General features: G+C 39.2%; 1 protein-coding gene across 3 annotated transcripts in view; it reads right to left on the reverse strand.

Annotated features, from left to right (window-relative positions):
• Positions 1-16,716, reverse strand: part of LOC119726793 (histone deacetylase 6-like) — an 84,548-nt gene that overhangs the window by 44,190 nt on the left and 23,642 nt on the right. For all 3 annotated transcript variants that reach the window (XM_038198648.1, XM_038198650.1, XM_038198649.1), the window contains exons 14-24: positions 16,102-16,161; positions 14,627-14,716; positions 13,257-13,363; positions 11,836-11,903; positions 10,382-10,814; positions 9,366-9,413; positions 8,495-8,582; positions 8,152-8,192; positions 7,041-7,137; positions 4,243-4,314; positions 418-443 (exon numbers count right to left, since the gene is read on the reverse strand). In XM_038198648.1, coding sequence (XP_038054576.1) covers positions 418-443; positions 4,243-4,314; positions 7,041-7,137; positions 8,152-8,192; positions 8,495-8,582; positions 9,366-9,413; positions 10,382-10,814; positions 11,836-11,903; positions 13,257-13,363; positions 14,627-14,716; positions 16,102-16,161 — 1,130 coding nt within the window. The remainder of the gene's footprint in view (positions 1-417; positions 444-4,242; positions 4,315-7,040; positions 7,138-8,151; positions 8,193-8,494; positions 8,583-9,365; positions 9,414-10,381; positions 10,815-11,835; positions 11,904-13,256; positions 13,364-14,626; positions 14,717-16,101; positions 16,162-16,716) is intronic.

The raw sequence follows: 16,716 nt of genomic DNA on the forward strand, positions 1-16,716 counted from the left end.
TCGGCCTGCGATCATTTAGACACTTGGGAACCGCCATTACTGAGGGGCAGAGTGCTCACTCGCATATCGCACACATCTTTTAATGTGAGGCGTGGGTGTAAGATGAAAACCCGATTGGTAAATTCAATATTAAGTCTTACCCTTCACTGACGTCAAAGTCATAAACACTATACATTCAGTGTTTTCGGAGGGCCTGTGATTAAAATATTCACAAGCTTACTCGGATGGGACTCAAACCCACAACCTCCTGATGAAAGGCCACTGAGTGTGTGTGTATTAGACCTGCACACACGAGCACAGTGCCTCGGTAATGGCTTCTAATACTAAATTACTAAAAAATTAAATTTTGCCAAAAGTGAGGGAGGTTGCAAAATTAACGATTTCCATAATTTCAGAGAGAGCAAGTTTTCAACTCACCTCACTATGGCCACACCATTTCGAGCCTAGAAAAAGAAAGAACAAAGAAAACACTTTTATTAAATCTTTTCAGAAAAGCCCATAATGGAGTGTGCAGCTCGCAAGTAAGTTGTAAACAACTCCTTTTATGGAGATTGACACGCGCGTCGCAAGCACTGCGCGATGTCGCACAGAATGCAGCTGTGGCCGTGCGATTTCAGACTATGGAATACTGACTCACTGGTAGTATTGCGCATGCCTACATGAGAATTGTGAATGTGCAACCAATACAACGTTAAAAGGCACTGGATTTCATAGGAGTCCAAATTTCATGGACACTTGAAAGTGTTTCAGACCAGCCAGCCTGTCTTTATCATCCGTTTAAGACCGGCCACGCGATAGGCTCTCGAACAAGAGGAATGGGTAAACTGTCTTTGGTAATTGGGTCATTCCGTGTCAAATCAACACGCTTTTGGACCCGACCCTCACAGATTGAAACGATATTTGGTGTGATGATTGGCCTATATGAGAAACCCCCAGAACTGAATTTTTTTGTAAATTGACTCGTTAGTTTTTGAGATACGGGTCAACGAACTTTTGACTAATTAGCATGACCTCCGAACTTTAAATACTTGTATCTCAAAAACTATAGTGCCTACAAAGCCAAGTTGTACATCATATTAAAGTTCTTTGAATGGCCTCCATTTCATAAAATAAAACCAAAATCGTAGCATGAAGTGCAGAGAAAATGCGTAACAAAATGACCTTTGACCTCGAATTACGAAAAACAATATGCTTCAAATTTTGTAATTTTTTTTCAACTGTTAGTTTATGATGTCAGCAACAATCTTAAAAAAAAATTGGGATGGGCGTTCTTAAAGTTTTTAAGTTATGATTTTTTGAAGAAAGCCTGTCCATCAAAAAGTATGCATAATATTAAATGTACATGTACATGTACATGTATGTATACTTGTACTGTGTATATGTACATGTGCACATTTTACCTGTGCATCATGTTTGCCCTTTACAACCGCATAGTCTCAACACATAAGGGCAGAACAAAACTACTTATAAAAAATATGTTATACCGGTCTACATTACTTTCATTTTTCGCTCAACTAAAGTCTGTGTTGCAGTGTTCATCTCCTCGGCGGAGATGAAGAATGAAGCGGTTATTCTCAGGCAAAGGTTCCAAATTGCACGTACCATTCCAGGAACACAAAAGCTGCACTGTTTTTGTCCGATGTCTAAAGACAATATTAAGGTGCGTGATTTTTCCTCCTCCTCAGACTCAAGAGAGGAACCAGTTTGCCTCCAAGTCCATGGACAAACTGCATGTATTGATTTTGCAGATATCAAGGGGTATGTTACAGTGATGTATGACTGTTACTGGTGGCTAGCATGTGTTCAGGAGATCCTTCCAGCATCCCAAGAAGTGGAACTGAGTTTCCTTCATCCCCATGGGCCATCTCCATCTTTCAAGTTCCCCTATCGACCAGACACACTTGTAATTCACGGCATGGATGTATTAACAGCAGTGGAACCGGTCACTGAAACAGGACGCGTATACAAGATCTCCGCCGGGAAGATGAACACTGCAACACAGACTTTGGTTGAGCGAAAAATGAAAGTAACGTAGACTGGTATAACAAATTTTTATGCCCCGCGGCGAAGCCGAAGGGGCATACTGTTTCCGCCTTGTCCTTCCGTGGGTGGGTGGGTGTGTGTGGGTGAGTTTGTCTTACATTCCCTATGTGGACTTGTGAACAAAAGATGTCCACATAATGCAGGTTGTGTTAACGTTATGTGGACTAAGCCGTGTCCACATAACGTTTTGCCCTTTCTGGAAAACAGGTTTAGAGGCATTTTTGGGTTAGGTTTATCGGTAGCAGAATGAAGAGAAACACTATAGGGAATCATAGAAAAAAAATGGGTTAAAAGAGTTTTCACAGTTTAAGTAACGTTATTTTTTGTATCGAGTTTTCTTAACTACACGAAAACAAAGGAATGTCCACACAAGGTATGTAACGTAAACCGGGGTGGGTGTGTGTGTGTGTCCGGACAAATCTTGTCAGCGCCATAACTTGAGAAATACTTAATATATGAACTTCAAATTTGGTTTGTGTATTGTTGTTGGTAATCCTAAGAACCCTTTTGCATTTGGGGCCGAAAGGTCAAGGGTCAAGGTCCCAGTGACTAAAACAAAAGAAATCTTGTCAGCGCGATAACTTGAGAAATACTTTACATGTGAACTTCAAATTTGGTTTGTGGATCGTTCTTGGTAATCCAAATAGGCTTATCACATTGGGGTCCAAAGGTCAAGGGTCAAGGTCACAGTGGCTAAAACAATAAAAATCTTGTATTTATTCTGAGATCATAGGGATTAGGGATTAATTCATATATAACCTACAGAAGACACTAATGCTGTCAATGAACGTTCCATGTGACCAAGGTACGTGTAAGTTGATGTTAAAAGAGTGGTGTTATGTCAAAGGAACAGTCACGGTTGCGGGGCATTTGTGTTTGTAAACACACCTGACTTGTTTATAAGTAATTTTGTTCTGCCCTTAATGAGTTGAGACTATGCGGTTGTAAAGGGCAAACATGATGCACAGGTAAAATGTGCACATGTACATGTACACAGTACAAGTATACATATACATGAACATGTACATGTACATTTAATATTATGCATACTTTTTGATGTACAGGCTTTTTTCAAAAAATCATAACTTAAAAACTTTAAGAACGCCCATCCCAATTTTTTTTTAAGATTGTTGCTGACATCATAAACTAACAGTTGAAAAAAAATTACAAAATTTGAAGCATATTGTTTTTCGTAATTCGAGGTCAAAGGTCATTTTGTTACGTATTTTCTCTGCACTTCATGCTACGATTTTGGTTTTATTTTATGAAATGGAGGCCATTCAAAGAACTTTAATATGATGTACAACTTGGCTTTGTAGGCACTATAGTTTTTGAGATACAAGTATTTAAAGTTCGGAGGTCATGCTAATTAGTCAAAAGTTCGTTGACCCGTATCGCAAAAACTAACGAGTCAATTTTCAAAAAAATTCAGTTCTGGGGGTTTCTCATATAGGCCAATCATCACACCAAATATCGTTTCAATCTGTGAGGGTCGGGTCCAAAAGCGTGTTGATTTGACACGGAATGACCCAATTATGAATGTAAAATATGAAAATATTGTGAGTAGGAACACAAAGGTAATGGCTCAATCCTAGAAACATTTGTAATAGAGGTCATTAAAAAACTTGTTAAACACAATTGTCTGTGAAATGAGTGTTTAAAGTGGCTTAAAGGGAATGTACAACATCTGCTTTTGCTGCAATTTTCAGAAATAAATGGATTTGGAGGATTAGTATGTTATAGCAAATATTGTTAAAATTACTTGTTTCATGTTGTGGGCTTGTAGATGCTGGAAAAACCAAGAAAACCAATCATGTTCTTGTAGTCTGGTTCCCTGACCCCAGTTAAGATGAAACGGAGCAATTTGTAGACTTTGGGGAATTGTAAGGTCAGAGAATCAGTCTAGCAGGCTTGTACCCCTTCACAGGTGTGTTATAAATTGCAAAGAAAATGCGGAATAACTAATTATGAAAAATTAGGAGCAGTTTTCTCCAACGCTGGTCGGCCGACCAGCATTGGAAAAAATACAATTTTTCTTGAAAATGTCAGCGCACCAGGAGCCACGATTTTACAGGATACTTTAGACTATTATTCCCAAACCATCCAGTAAGGTGTTTCGTGATAATTTGATAATTTTGTTTTGTGATGTTTGCAAATGTTGTATCTTCCCTTTAAGATTACATGACATTCATTTCTTACCTGATTGGACAGAATCATGTCAACTACATTCAGTGTTGAGCCCACAGCTAGAGAGGCGCAGTCAAAGGAACTCTGCAGAGAAACATGATGCAAGGCACAGTCACCATTGAGATTCATTGAGACTGGGGTTGATTTGACAAAACTCATCAAAAATTAAGATCTATAGTAGTACTAAACAATAAGCCTTTTTAAAGTAGGGCGGGCACAATAGGAGGGTGGTATTTGCAGTGGCGGTTCTATGGGGCGAGGCAAGGGGGGGCTTTAGCCCCCCCTCCAAAAAAAAGTTATTCTAACCCCCAAAAATAAATTTCATAAAAAAACAAGTCAGGTGTGTTTACAAACACAAATGCCCCGCAACCGTGACTGTTTCCATGACATAACACCACTCTAACATCAAATTACATGTACCTTGGTCAAATGGAGCGTTCATTGACAGCATTAGTGTCTTCTGTAGGTTTTATATGAATTAATCCCTAATCCCTATGATCTCAGAATAAATACAAGATTTCTATTGTTTTAGCCACTGTGACCTTGACCCTGGACCTTTCGACCCCCAATGCGATAGGCTCCTTAGGATTGCCAAGGACAATCCACAAACCAAATTTGAAGTTCATATGTAAAGTATATCTCAAGTTATCGCGCTGACAAAATTTCTATTGTTTCAGCCACTGTGACCTTGACCCTTGACCTTTCGGCCCCAAATGCAAAAGGCTTCTTAGAATTGCCAAGGACAATCCACAAACCAAATTTGAAGTTCATATGTAAAGTATTTCTCAAGTTATCGCGCTGACAAAATTTCTATTGTTTCAGCCACTGTGACCTTGAACCTAGACCTTTCGGCCCCAAATGCAAAAGGCTTCTTAGAATTGCCAAGGACAATCCACAAACCAAATTTGAAGTTCATATGTAAAGTATATCTCAAGTTATCGCGCTGACAAAATTTCTTTTGTTTTTGCCACTGTGACCTTGACCTTTTGGCCCCAAATGCAAAAGGCTTCTTAGGATTACCAAGGACAATCCACAAACCAAATTTGAAGTTCATATGTAAAGTATTTCTCAAGTTATCGCGCTGACAAGATTTGTCCGGACACACACACCCACACACCCACCCACACATACTTGTTTCACATGACTAGTGTGGACTTTCCATTGCTTTCGTGTAGTTAAGAAAAACCAGTGAAAAAACTCATTTTTCTCAAACTGTGAAAACTCTTTCAACCCAATTTTTTTTTATATGATTCCCTTTAGTGTTTCTCTTCATTCTGCTACAGATAAACCTAACCCAAAAATGCCTCTAAACCTGTTTTCCAGAAATGGGGAAACACTGTGTGGACGTGGGCAAGTCCACACAACGTCGGTGCTACCTACATTATGTGGACGTCTTTTGTTCGGAAGTCCACACTGCGTATGTAAGACAAGCTCACCCACACACACACCCACACACCCACCCATTCTCAAATTTGTATCCTTGTGGAGACATTCCTTTGTTCTCGTGTAGTAAAGTGTTCAATTTTGAAAGTGAAGTTTCAAAATGCTCTTATTTTAACCAGAATTAGTTTCCTTGGCTGAAATTTGGACTTAATATCCCTTTTCTAAAACTCTTCCATTTGCGACAGATCAACCCACCTTGGAAATTCCTAGTTTTTGAGTAAAACCCATATATCTATTTCGTGAAAACCTTGTGGAGACCTATTCATCTATAGAAATTGCCCTGTGGAGACCTTTACAATGTTTTGTTCCCTATTGTGTGTGTGTCTCCACAAGGATACGAATTTGTAGTCACCCACCCACCCACCCACCCACGGAAGGACAAGGCGGAAACAGTATGCCCCTTCGGCTTCGCCGCGGGGCATAAAAATTGCACTAGCAAAATGTAAGAATGTGACGTACATGTGAACGGTCTCACCCTAAATAAATGGTCGTAAGAAGGGTGCATTAGTTAATATAGTGTGCATGATTGTAGGATTTTATCAGTGCTCCCCATTGAAAATATGGCACGAGCTCAAAATCTAAAGAAGGGTGCTGAACAACTAACTTGATGAAGTTTCAGCTCAGCTTCAGCTGTAAATTTCGAGAAAAATAACATTCTAGGATCTTGATTTCAAATCAAAAGTTGCTGAATCATGTTTTAAAGTGGGCTTGATTTCAGGGTCCGAGACACGTTCTCACTGAGCCGATTGCAGCTACGTGATGTCACGCACTGAACCGACGAATTATAGCAACTGCCCGCGCCTGTGCAACGTGTCAACGCTTCGCCGAATACAAAAACGAACTACTAATGGAATTTCCAACAATGCGTCTTTAGGCGCATCGTTGGAAAGGCCTTCTTTCATTGATTTCTTCAAAATGACAGCATGCCAGAAAGAATAATTTCACAGGGAGTTTAGTCCCCTTACGATCTTTTAATCAAGTATGTTTTTCAACAATAATTACGTCAGTTACTTTTTGGATAGCTGCAAATGATGGACTGTAGCTTTAAGATTATTACCATGAAATGACAGTCTTTGCATTAGGACCAGATATATTATTAATTAGCAATGCAGAGGGTGCAAAGTTTCTGGTGTCATTGACGTATTAGCACAGAGATAACATATTAAGATAGTAATTAGATCACAAGTCTGGGTTTGTGTTCCTTCATAATTTCACAGGGAGTTTAGTCCCCTTACGATCTTTTAATCAAGTATGTTTTTCAACACTAATTACGTCAGTTACATTTTGGATAGCTGCAAATGATGGACTATAGCTTTAAAAACAGCACTCAGTTTCAATGCTTTTAATTCAATAGAATGGCTTGCTACCTGATGGAGATAAATGGAATTAAAGTCGTCTTGCATCTTGTACAGCTCTCGGGATGTGTTCTCCTGCATGGCCTGAAGTCTCTCGATGTACTCAGCACTTCATGGCGGAAAACAAAACAAGAAAGATGATAAGATATGTTACCTGGCTGATATTGCAAACAAAACAAAAATGTTGATTTTTCAGTACTTTTCAAGTTGTTTAGTTATCATTTTGTTAAACGATAGAGCATTTTGCTAAAGCTGATTTTCTAGGTGATCCTTGAATATTTTTAAGCTCTGACAGGAGCTTCTACATGTCACTTGGTGGGCGGTCGGTCAGTCGGTCGGTCTGCCTGTCTGTCTGTTCCCGAAAATCGACCAAAAATAATTGACTAATTGACCAAATACCATGCCGTAGTCATGAAATGCACTCTTGCTGACGGTTTTCGGAACAGCCATTTTGTTTTGATCGATGCGCATGCGCGCTTATTTTGCACATGTCTGTCTCCGAAAAATTGACCAAAATAAGCCCCATAAGTTTCCCACAAAATATAACTACCAAATTTTAGTTTTCAAAAAAAAGTACACAAAATCAATTAAATACAATTTATAACAATTGGGATAAGATGTTTATGAAAAGTCTGTAAATGGAGGCAAAATATGTGCAGTAATGTTATAGTCACATGGTATTTATCACAAATCGCTATAAAATCTAGGTATACTTCTGAAGTATGGTGTTCCATATGTTCCATAAGCGTCGCATTTTTTGGTGTCACGTTTTTAAGCTCTGGCAGGGATCGTTTCCATAGATTTCATGCAAGGATTTCATGCAAGACTTTCATGCAAGACGGCCGGAGCTTATTGTGTACTCGCACTTGTTTTTTGGAGTTTTGCTTTCCTTTACAACTGACAATTCCTTCATTTTTTCCCCAAACTTTTTTGGGCCTATGTTTATAATAAAGTACCAGAGATTGTTTGTTTTCTGCGAAAGAATTGCAATATAACAACGTTTTGTTTTGCAAGCAAGTGCAATGATAAATAGTAGTTTAGACTTCCAGCTACTGAAGAACTCTACATAAAAATTATTTTTGTAAGAAGTCAGTTTGTTTGGAAAAATGAAAAATTAGCCTACCTGTGACACCAATGCAATTCTTCTGTTGTTGCTCTCCTAGACTGAAAAAAAAAAGTATTAAAAAATGGGTAAAATTTCAATTATCAGCATTACTTGTTTTGATGGAGGGTTGGAGCACTTTGTTACAAATCTGGTGACAATTTGAAAGAGAACTTTTCGGATTCAAAAGTTTTATCAAGCCCAAGACAAAATAAGCAGAGAAATGTGGACAGGGCTGCTATGCAAGTTAATGTTTATAGCGGAATGACATGCTGTTTCTGTATACAACCAGCGATATTGGCTGGGGGTAAAAAGTTTCCCGTTTTTCTTGTATTATTTAAAGATTCCTGATTTTTTCCATTACCTCTACTCGAAGACACCTCTGGACAAGTCCCATTTTCTCATGCTTGGAGAAGATGCGAGAAATCCTCTCTGGCCTTTCTGGATGGTTGCTGAAAGGTCAACGAAAAAAATTCACACTTTCTTTTTAAAGGCAACATACAACATTTGCAAACGTCAAAAAACAGAACTACCAAATTATTATGAAATACCTTACTTGACTGTTAGTGAAAGACAGTCTAAAGCATCCTGTAAAATCGTGGCACCTGGTGTGGTCACAATTTTAAGCAACGTGGAATTTCAGACAAGATAAGTTTGCAGTAGCACCATGTGAATTAATCTCTTTTGTGAGTATGTGTGGTTCTGAAAAGAACCGGAGGGACTCAACGTTTCGAACAGTATGCTCTGCCCGGAATTTGCCAACCATGACCGGCCAACCATCGTTGGAAAAAAAGTGTTTTTTTGTCTTCAAATACTGCCTCAAATTTACCAAATTTTATAAGTCCACACTTTGTTTGCAATCGGTGCAAGCCAGCTAGACTGGTTCCCTGACCTTACAATTCCCCAACATCTATAATTTGCTCCGTTTCATCTTAAGAGAGGTCAGGGATCCAAACTACAAGAACAACATTTTTTCTTGGTTTTTCCAACATCTATGAACACAAAACTTTACACAGGTCAGTGTTACAATATTTGCTATGAAATACTAATCCCCCAAATCCATTCATGTCTGAAAATTACAGCGAAAGCAAATGTTGTATATTCCCTTTAAATCATGAGTTTAAAAACATGTAAGCAACATGTTTCAGAACAAGAACATTGTTTACATGTTTGTGAATTGTTTTTATGAGTTTCTAGCTTCCAACAATATGTAGCTTAAATGAAATCAAACTTACAAAGCTGTCCTGTGTTGCATCATTTCTGCGTCGTAAACTAGACAAGTCCTGAAAATCAACAATAGAAACAGGTTTTGAAATTTGGTTTCGACTTTTAGCTTGCCAGGACTTACCATTAAAAATTTTGCAATGGCCGAACATTTAAAGTACGGATGAAATTAACTGCACAGAATTACAGTTGGAATCAAAACAATATGTTTTCCAATTTAAGTGTTGGAGAGAGAAACTTCGCTTGAAGCCTGTTGTCATACAAATATTGTTGCAATACCTAGATGTAGTACACAAGGATATTGCAACAACATTTGCCAAAGTGCTGCATCTCTTTGGAGTTCCTTGCCTGGTGCTTGTTTCCCTCCAACCTATAATCTGTCCTGTTTCAAGAGGAATGTTTATTCCTACGTTCAGTTTTCCTGAGTGCCTACTCTTCTTTCTAGTTTCTCTTAAAGTATCTGGAGAGGCTCATAGCCTTGTTCAGGGCAAATATGCATTAAAAACAAATGTTTTGCCAATACCCCTGCCAACATTTTCAGCTGATATCAGCTCGCCATATACAGTGTGTATCAAAAAAAAATGCAAACAAAATATAACGGAATGCCAGACGTAGAATGTGTAATCAACATAGATAATATAGGTATGGTTTGAAAGATATGCCTTTCCACTTTAAAATAAGACATCAAACGTCCCAATCTGATAAGTTTTGACAGAGTTATGAGTACTTTTCCAAGAGAGGTCAAATTGACCATGGGACCAAGTTTTCAATTTTAAGCATAAAGACAAATTGCCTAATTGCCTGTGTGTGGATATTCGCCTGGCCGACAAACACAAATCTAACCACTTTCTTGCTATCAGTTTGTAAACATGTTGACATGATAAACATTTTTAGGCGCATCTTTCCAACCATACCTATATTATCTACATGTATGTTGGCAACCCATTCTACTACTGGCATTCTACTATATATTGTTTGCATTTTTTTTGATACCCACTGTACATCAAGTTTAGAGAAATGAACGAACCTGTGTTTGGGAACGGTCAGGACAACTTCTGAAATCAGCCTGTTGACCAAACTGTCAATCTCTTCAGGCTCCACTTCCTTACTGGTTGGTCTCTCTACTGACTGGATTGTCGATTGCACAGGCTCCGCCCCTTTTTCAGTTGTTCCCTCTGATTGGCAGGTCAAACCAACAACAGGCTCCACCCCTTTATCAGTTGTTCCCTCTGATTGGACAGTTGAAACCACAGGCTCCACCCCTTTGGTGGCTGCTCCTTCTGATTGGGTGTTTGAATCCACAGTCTCCAACCCCTCAGCTGATTGGACAGTTGAATCCAAAGGCCCCGCCCCCTGCTCTGTTCCTCTTTGAGGTGATTGGTCAGTTTTGATTGCTTGAGAAGGCATCTTGCCTGAACTGGTGCTTGACACCAAATCACTTTGTACATATTCAGGAGCAACTGAAAGTAACAAGCAAATTATTTTTCATGTATAAATACTTCTTTTCCAGACTACAAGTTCCTTTTAATTTCAGTTATCTAAAGAGTCATATCATTTGATAACCATTACTCATATATGTTTTACATGAATTACTCCAATACCATTGAAAAGTATGTTTTGAATTTAGGTATGAAATTATTGAAATACCTCGTAGTATAAAGGCAAGCTTGGTTGAGAGATTTTTAGATGATAAAAAAGAAAGTAAGATTTTTCAACAAATACATGTACACAGATGACCAAAGTTACAATGAATGCATAAAGTGAAAGCTTGCGATACAAAACAAACAAACGAAAACAAAATACCATTCAGCTCCCGAAGGATTGCCCAAAAGAAACATTGTTTCTGTCTAGGGGTTCTCCAAGCTGAATGGCATACATGAAAACACCAAGCGATAATTATAACATGAAGTTTTATAAAAAAAGAAAAGAAAAGAATGTAATAGCCTTCAGCACTCTTTTTCACTCTTTGCTCAATGGTCAATATGCTTTCTAGACGGCCTGTCAGTGACTAGAAGCCATTAAAAAAAAACCCCAAAACCCATCACTTGGCCAGCAGTGCTCATCATGGTAAGAACAATATTGGGCAGTCAGGTTGGCATAGCGGTACTTTCTTTGCCTTCCACTGCTGTGACTCGGGTTCGAATCCCGCCTGGGCCAACATGTGGATTGGGTTTTCAGTCCCTACCTGATTCCGTGGGTTTCCCCAGAATATTCTTCTGGGCTTTTCCTCCCACCTCTAAAACTGCAATTTGTTCTCATTGTCTTCTCTCTACAGGTTTCTTCAAGCTTGCAAGCTAAAGTGCCTGGGGCGCTTTTGAGGAATCCTTGATTTCATTACCAGAAATAAAAAATAATAATACTATTATAAGCTATCCCACGAGTGCGAGTTGAACATGGAATATTGTAGTGCATATGTGTTCCATATGCTACTTGGCCCTTGGCCTCATGGCATGTGGAATAGAGATGCACTTTGTTTAATACCTTGATACTCATAGCACTGCCAATGAGGCCTGATATTCTTGATCACATCCAGTATGGTCTCAACAGCACTGCGATTCAAATGCAAAATAAAACACAACCAAATATCATACCCATTTAAGTCTGTACGACTACAAAGCTAGCACAAACATGCTTTTTCAAAATGCCGAATTTCTTTTCCGAACAAATTTTAAAGGAGTTTAATGTCATATAACAAACAAATTTAGTGTGCTACAGTTCAAAAGTTTTGAACGAAATGCTATAAATATTCATAGCTAGTGAAGGAGCCAGCATGTATGTTAATTTTGGAATCGTGCGTTTTGTTTTCACTTGGCCAGGTCCCAGCTACGCAATGATCGCAGCCAGTCAAAGACATGCTCTGCGATCATGGTAGACCCTTGTGTAACTAGGCCGGCCTGGCTGCACCACGGATCCTACAATCTATCAGAATCTCTGCTACGTTTGCATCTTTTCCTCTCAGAGGATTGCAAAACCTGCGGTTTTCCAAGTCTTGTTTCACGTGGTTGCCATACAGAACGACCATACCGCGTATACACACATGGGTAGGCATTATATTCACTGTGTGGACTTCCGAACAAAAGAGGCCCACATAAACCAGGTAGAGGAGACGTTGTGTGGACTTGGGCAAGTCCACACAGTGTTTCCCCATTTTTGGAAAACAGGTTTAGAGGCATTTTTGGGTTAGGTTTATCTGTGGCAAGATGAAGAGAAATACTAAAGGGGATCATAGAAAAAAAAATTGGGTTGAAAGAGTTTTCACAGTTTGAGAAAAATAAGTTTTTTTCATTAGTTTTTCTTAACTACACGAAACCAAGGGGATGTCCACACTTGGTATGTAACGTAAACATGCGTGTGTTTGTACGTGTACATGCACATTGTGTACAGTAAATGGTCCATGGTCTGTACATGTACATGCACAAACGTATACTTGTAATGCGTGGTGTTCAGATTATTATTCATAAACTGCATTTTGCAAAAACGCAAGCGTAACTAGGTAGGGCCAGATGGGCTTCAGAACTGAATAGGGAGCAGGAGATCCTAATTCAAAAATTGAAATTATTTAATTGGTTACATATCGCGGGCCGACTGTTTTGTTCGATGTTTCATTAGAAAGCTCATAACTAATGCAATGCTACAAACTATCAACAATTTATTTTTCGGGCCGCCACACCCAAATAGCACGTACATACCAGCTTTAATAATATAACATAATTTGAGTCAAATTTTTTTGGGGGGACACAGTCTTTATAGTTAAGTTTACAAAATTTCCAACTCCTACTTTTCCAATAAAGTCAACTGAATACTTTTCTTGAATTGGTCCTCTTTTGAAATCAAGAAATGGGTCCAAAGCTCATTTTCCTTACAAAAAAGTGCTACATAGATTCACCCAGATTCTGGTTTACCTTTCATCGGGTTCAGTTGTTGGTGGGAGCAGAGGGCAGGGATCTCCCAGCAGCGTCTGTGTGCACATCGCTGCACACTCTGCCATCACTTTCAAATTGTAGCCGCCCTGCCAAGTACAAAATATTGTCAGGGTTTTTTTAGTCCACCTGTCAAAGTTTAAATTTTTAAGTGTTTGAATTCAAGGGCATCTAATATTATAACACCTCACCCACAGATTCTGTGTCTTGATTGGCCGAGAGCAAGTCACATGGTATTTTTTATTTTTGCTATCTTTCAGTGCATGGCCAAAAACACTTTACCCATAGCAACCAAAGTGTACCATTAGCAACCAAAGAACTATACACACTGTGAGCAAAATGCATAGGGGGACGTTGCGCATTGCACGTATTGTTTCCAAGCGCGAGCGCTACAGAGCTGGGTTCAAACATTTCATAAAAGGGTAGTTAGAAAAAGTGCAAGTTAATTTTCAACTAATTTCGTATTGAAAAAGAAGTAATTTTTATTGTATTCATATTAAATTAATCAGTTATCGCTTAAAATCAGGTAGAATCTGTGGGAGAGTTGTTATAAAACAAATATTGACTGCTTTATCTCGTGGTGTAGTAAAACTTTCCTCCCTTGGTGTGATCCATGGAGCATTCTTTTTTCCCGAGGCGAAGAATGCTCAATGGATCACCTCGGGCGGCTAGTTTTACTACACCACCCGAAGCAGTCAATATTTGTATATGTCCATTCCATCCTATGGATAATAATAATATGTCATTTATAGAGCACATTTCCCCCTGAATATAAAACACTAGATCTCAGCATCATGCAGTTGGACAAAAACAAACTTCCATCGATGCAGATTTCACAAAGCACTGCAATCTGTCATAACTTTAGATAATTTTGGATGCTAATCATCCTTACTCACAGCTGAGAAGCGGAATTGCAAAGGACGCGGCTACAACGTGGTCGAGCCGCAGGCACGTAAAGGCACCTATGGCTGCCGGCCACATCGACCCATATATGACCAAGGAGCACAGCCAGAGATCGTAAGAGTTTAATATTTTTGGAGGGAGGAAACCAGAGGGCCTGGAGAAAAACCCTCGTGGCACAGGAGAGAACCAACGCACAACTCTAATCACATATGGTCCGCGGCCAGGAACTAACCAGGGCCACAGTGGTGAGAGGCAAGCGCTTTATGCACTAGCCACCCATGCCACCCTAAGATACAATGAATAATTCTCTGCATTATTAAGTAAGATGGCCGGTAAGAAACTTATGATGGATTGAACGCATGGTAAACTTTATTGCAATGCATCGAACTTTGTGTGGTATCAACACTTTTCCGTTTTCAAAAAGTAAAATTCAGTCAAGTTTGATTTACCTCAAGAGCAAGCACGACTTTCCCGTCGGCCAGGCCCATCAGAGCATGGGTCAGATGGGTGTAGCCCACTGGAGTAATTGCCATCTCACCCTAAAAAACAAGATTCAAGAAATAGAAACTGTTTTCCTTTTCTGAGCACCTTCAGGCTTGCACGCCTTGAAGAATACTTGGTTTAGGGCTGTGGCTATAGAGCTATATTAAATTACTAGAGCGCTAACTCCTCATTCTTAAGCGCGGAGACGCTTTGAAGCCGTCCTGGCCTCAGACATTTTGAATTCATGTGCGTGTTTGTAGAGCACAATGAAATTAGATGGATTGAATTTTGAAAGTGTACTCTAAATGCAGCGCAAACTTCTTAAGCGCGTGTAACGGTTTGAAGAAAAAAAACACGGTTAATCATCTGCAGCGGATACGCGCACGCATTGTGCTGTTTGTGTAGAGCAAAACGTGCATGTATCGGATTCGATGACGCACCGGTATGGAATACAAACACAGATATGCAAATAGACAATAGTAATTTAATATAGCGCTTGGCTGTGACACACATGCCAAATATTCAAATATTTGATCAACCAAATATCCAAATGGCATTTGCTCAATTCAAACATTCATATAAATGTGAGCCGTCTTGAAGAGATGATGAAAAATGCCCACAATGTTATTTCTATCGTATTAGTGGAAAGCCATTTTCACAGATGATTTGAGAGCTTCAATGAGGAATATTGGCTCAAATTATAACAGCCACTCTGCCTCCTGTTCTTTATGTTATTCTAACAAACTCTTCATCAATTCCTGACAAGTGCTGGCACATGCAAATCCCGATCAATGGCCAGTCAAGGCTGGCACATGTTAAAGAGGTTGTGGAATGCTCGAAGACATTTCCGTCATTTTTCAGGTATATGTAGCCTAAGGTGTGATGAAATAAAAACGACTATTGTGTCTGTCATGAAATGAGTACAAAAGGTACTTTTGAGAGCTGTTTTTCAGGTCCTGTTTCGACCCGAATGTGCAGCGTAGTATAAACGAGTCCTGTTTATTTCGTCACGATTTACTATGTTTTGTTTGCTGCCCCCAACGACGACTTTTACACAAATTGCACGTTCGGGTCGAAACAGGACCTGAAAAACAGCTCTAAAAAGTACCTTTTGTACTCATTTCATGACAGACACAATAGTCGTTTTTATTTCATCACACCTTAGGCTACATATACCCGAAAAATGACGGAAATGTCTTCGAGCATTCCACAACCTCTTTAAACTTGATCAGCGCATTTCAGCTATTCGACCAAGTCCAAGTCAGAATAATTGAATACTAAATTATTGGTAAATGCACAGCCCTAATAAAATAAATAAATCCTGTCTTTTATTTCACTTTGTAAGAAGTACATTGAAATCAATTTTCAGAAAAACAGTCTTATCTTCAGAACTTCTGCTTGATTTACAGTGGAAAAAAAAGAACAGACTCAAGAACTGTACCTTGGGGTCGCCGATTGCAGAATCAAAACCACAACAAACCAGCACCAAATCTGGGTTAAACTGTGCAATTTGAAGACAAAAAAAAGCTGTTAGGGAACAGATAACATCAAGTGTAAATAACAAATTCAAGAGAACGTTGCTACAAGACATAGGCCATGTCTTGTTAACCTCTAGTTCAGGTCGAGTTTTAAAAAATCTACATAATTTGCTCGAAAAGTCACCTAATCACAATATTGGTGAATAATTTTTAACTAAATGAGAGGTTAAAGCTATAGTCCATCATTTGCAGCTATCCGAAAAGTAACTGGCGTAATTATTGTTGAAAAACATACTTGGTTGAAAGATAGTAAGGGGACTAAACTCCCTGTGAAATTATTCTTTCTGGCAAGCTGTCATTTTGAAGTAATCAACGAAAGAAGGCCTTTCTTAAGACGCACCGTTGGAAATTTCCGTTAGTAGTTCGTTTTTTCATTCGGCGAAGCGCGCGCAAGCGTTGACACGATGCACACGCGCGCGTGGTTGCTATAATTCGTCAAATCGGTGCGCGACATCGCGTGGCTGCAATCGGCTCAGTGAGAACGTGTCTCGGACGCTGAATTCAGGCCCGATTAAAAA

This window comes from Patiria miniata, unplaced genomic scaffold (assembly GCF_015706575.1).
Source record: "Patiria miniata isolate m_02_andy unplaced genomic scaffold, ASM1570657v1 HiC_scaffold_2, whole genome shotgun sequence".
NCBI classification, from domain to species: domain Eukaryota; kingdom Metazoa; phylum Echinodermata; class Asteroidea; order Valvatida; family Asterinidae; genus Patiria; species Patiria miniata.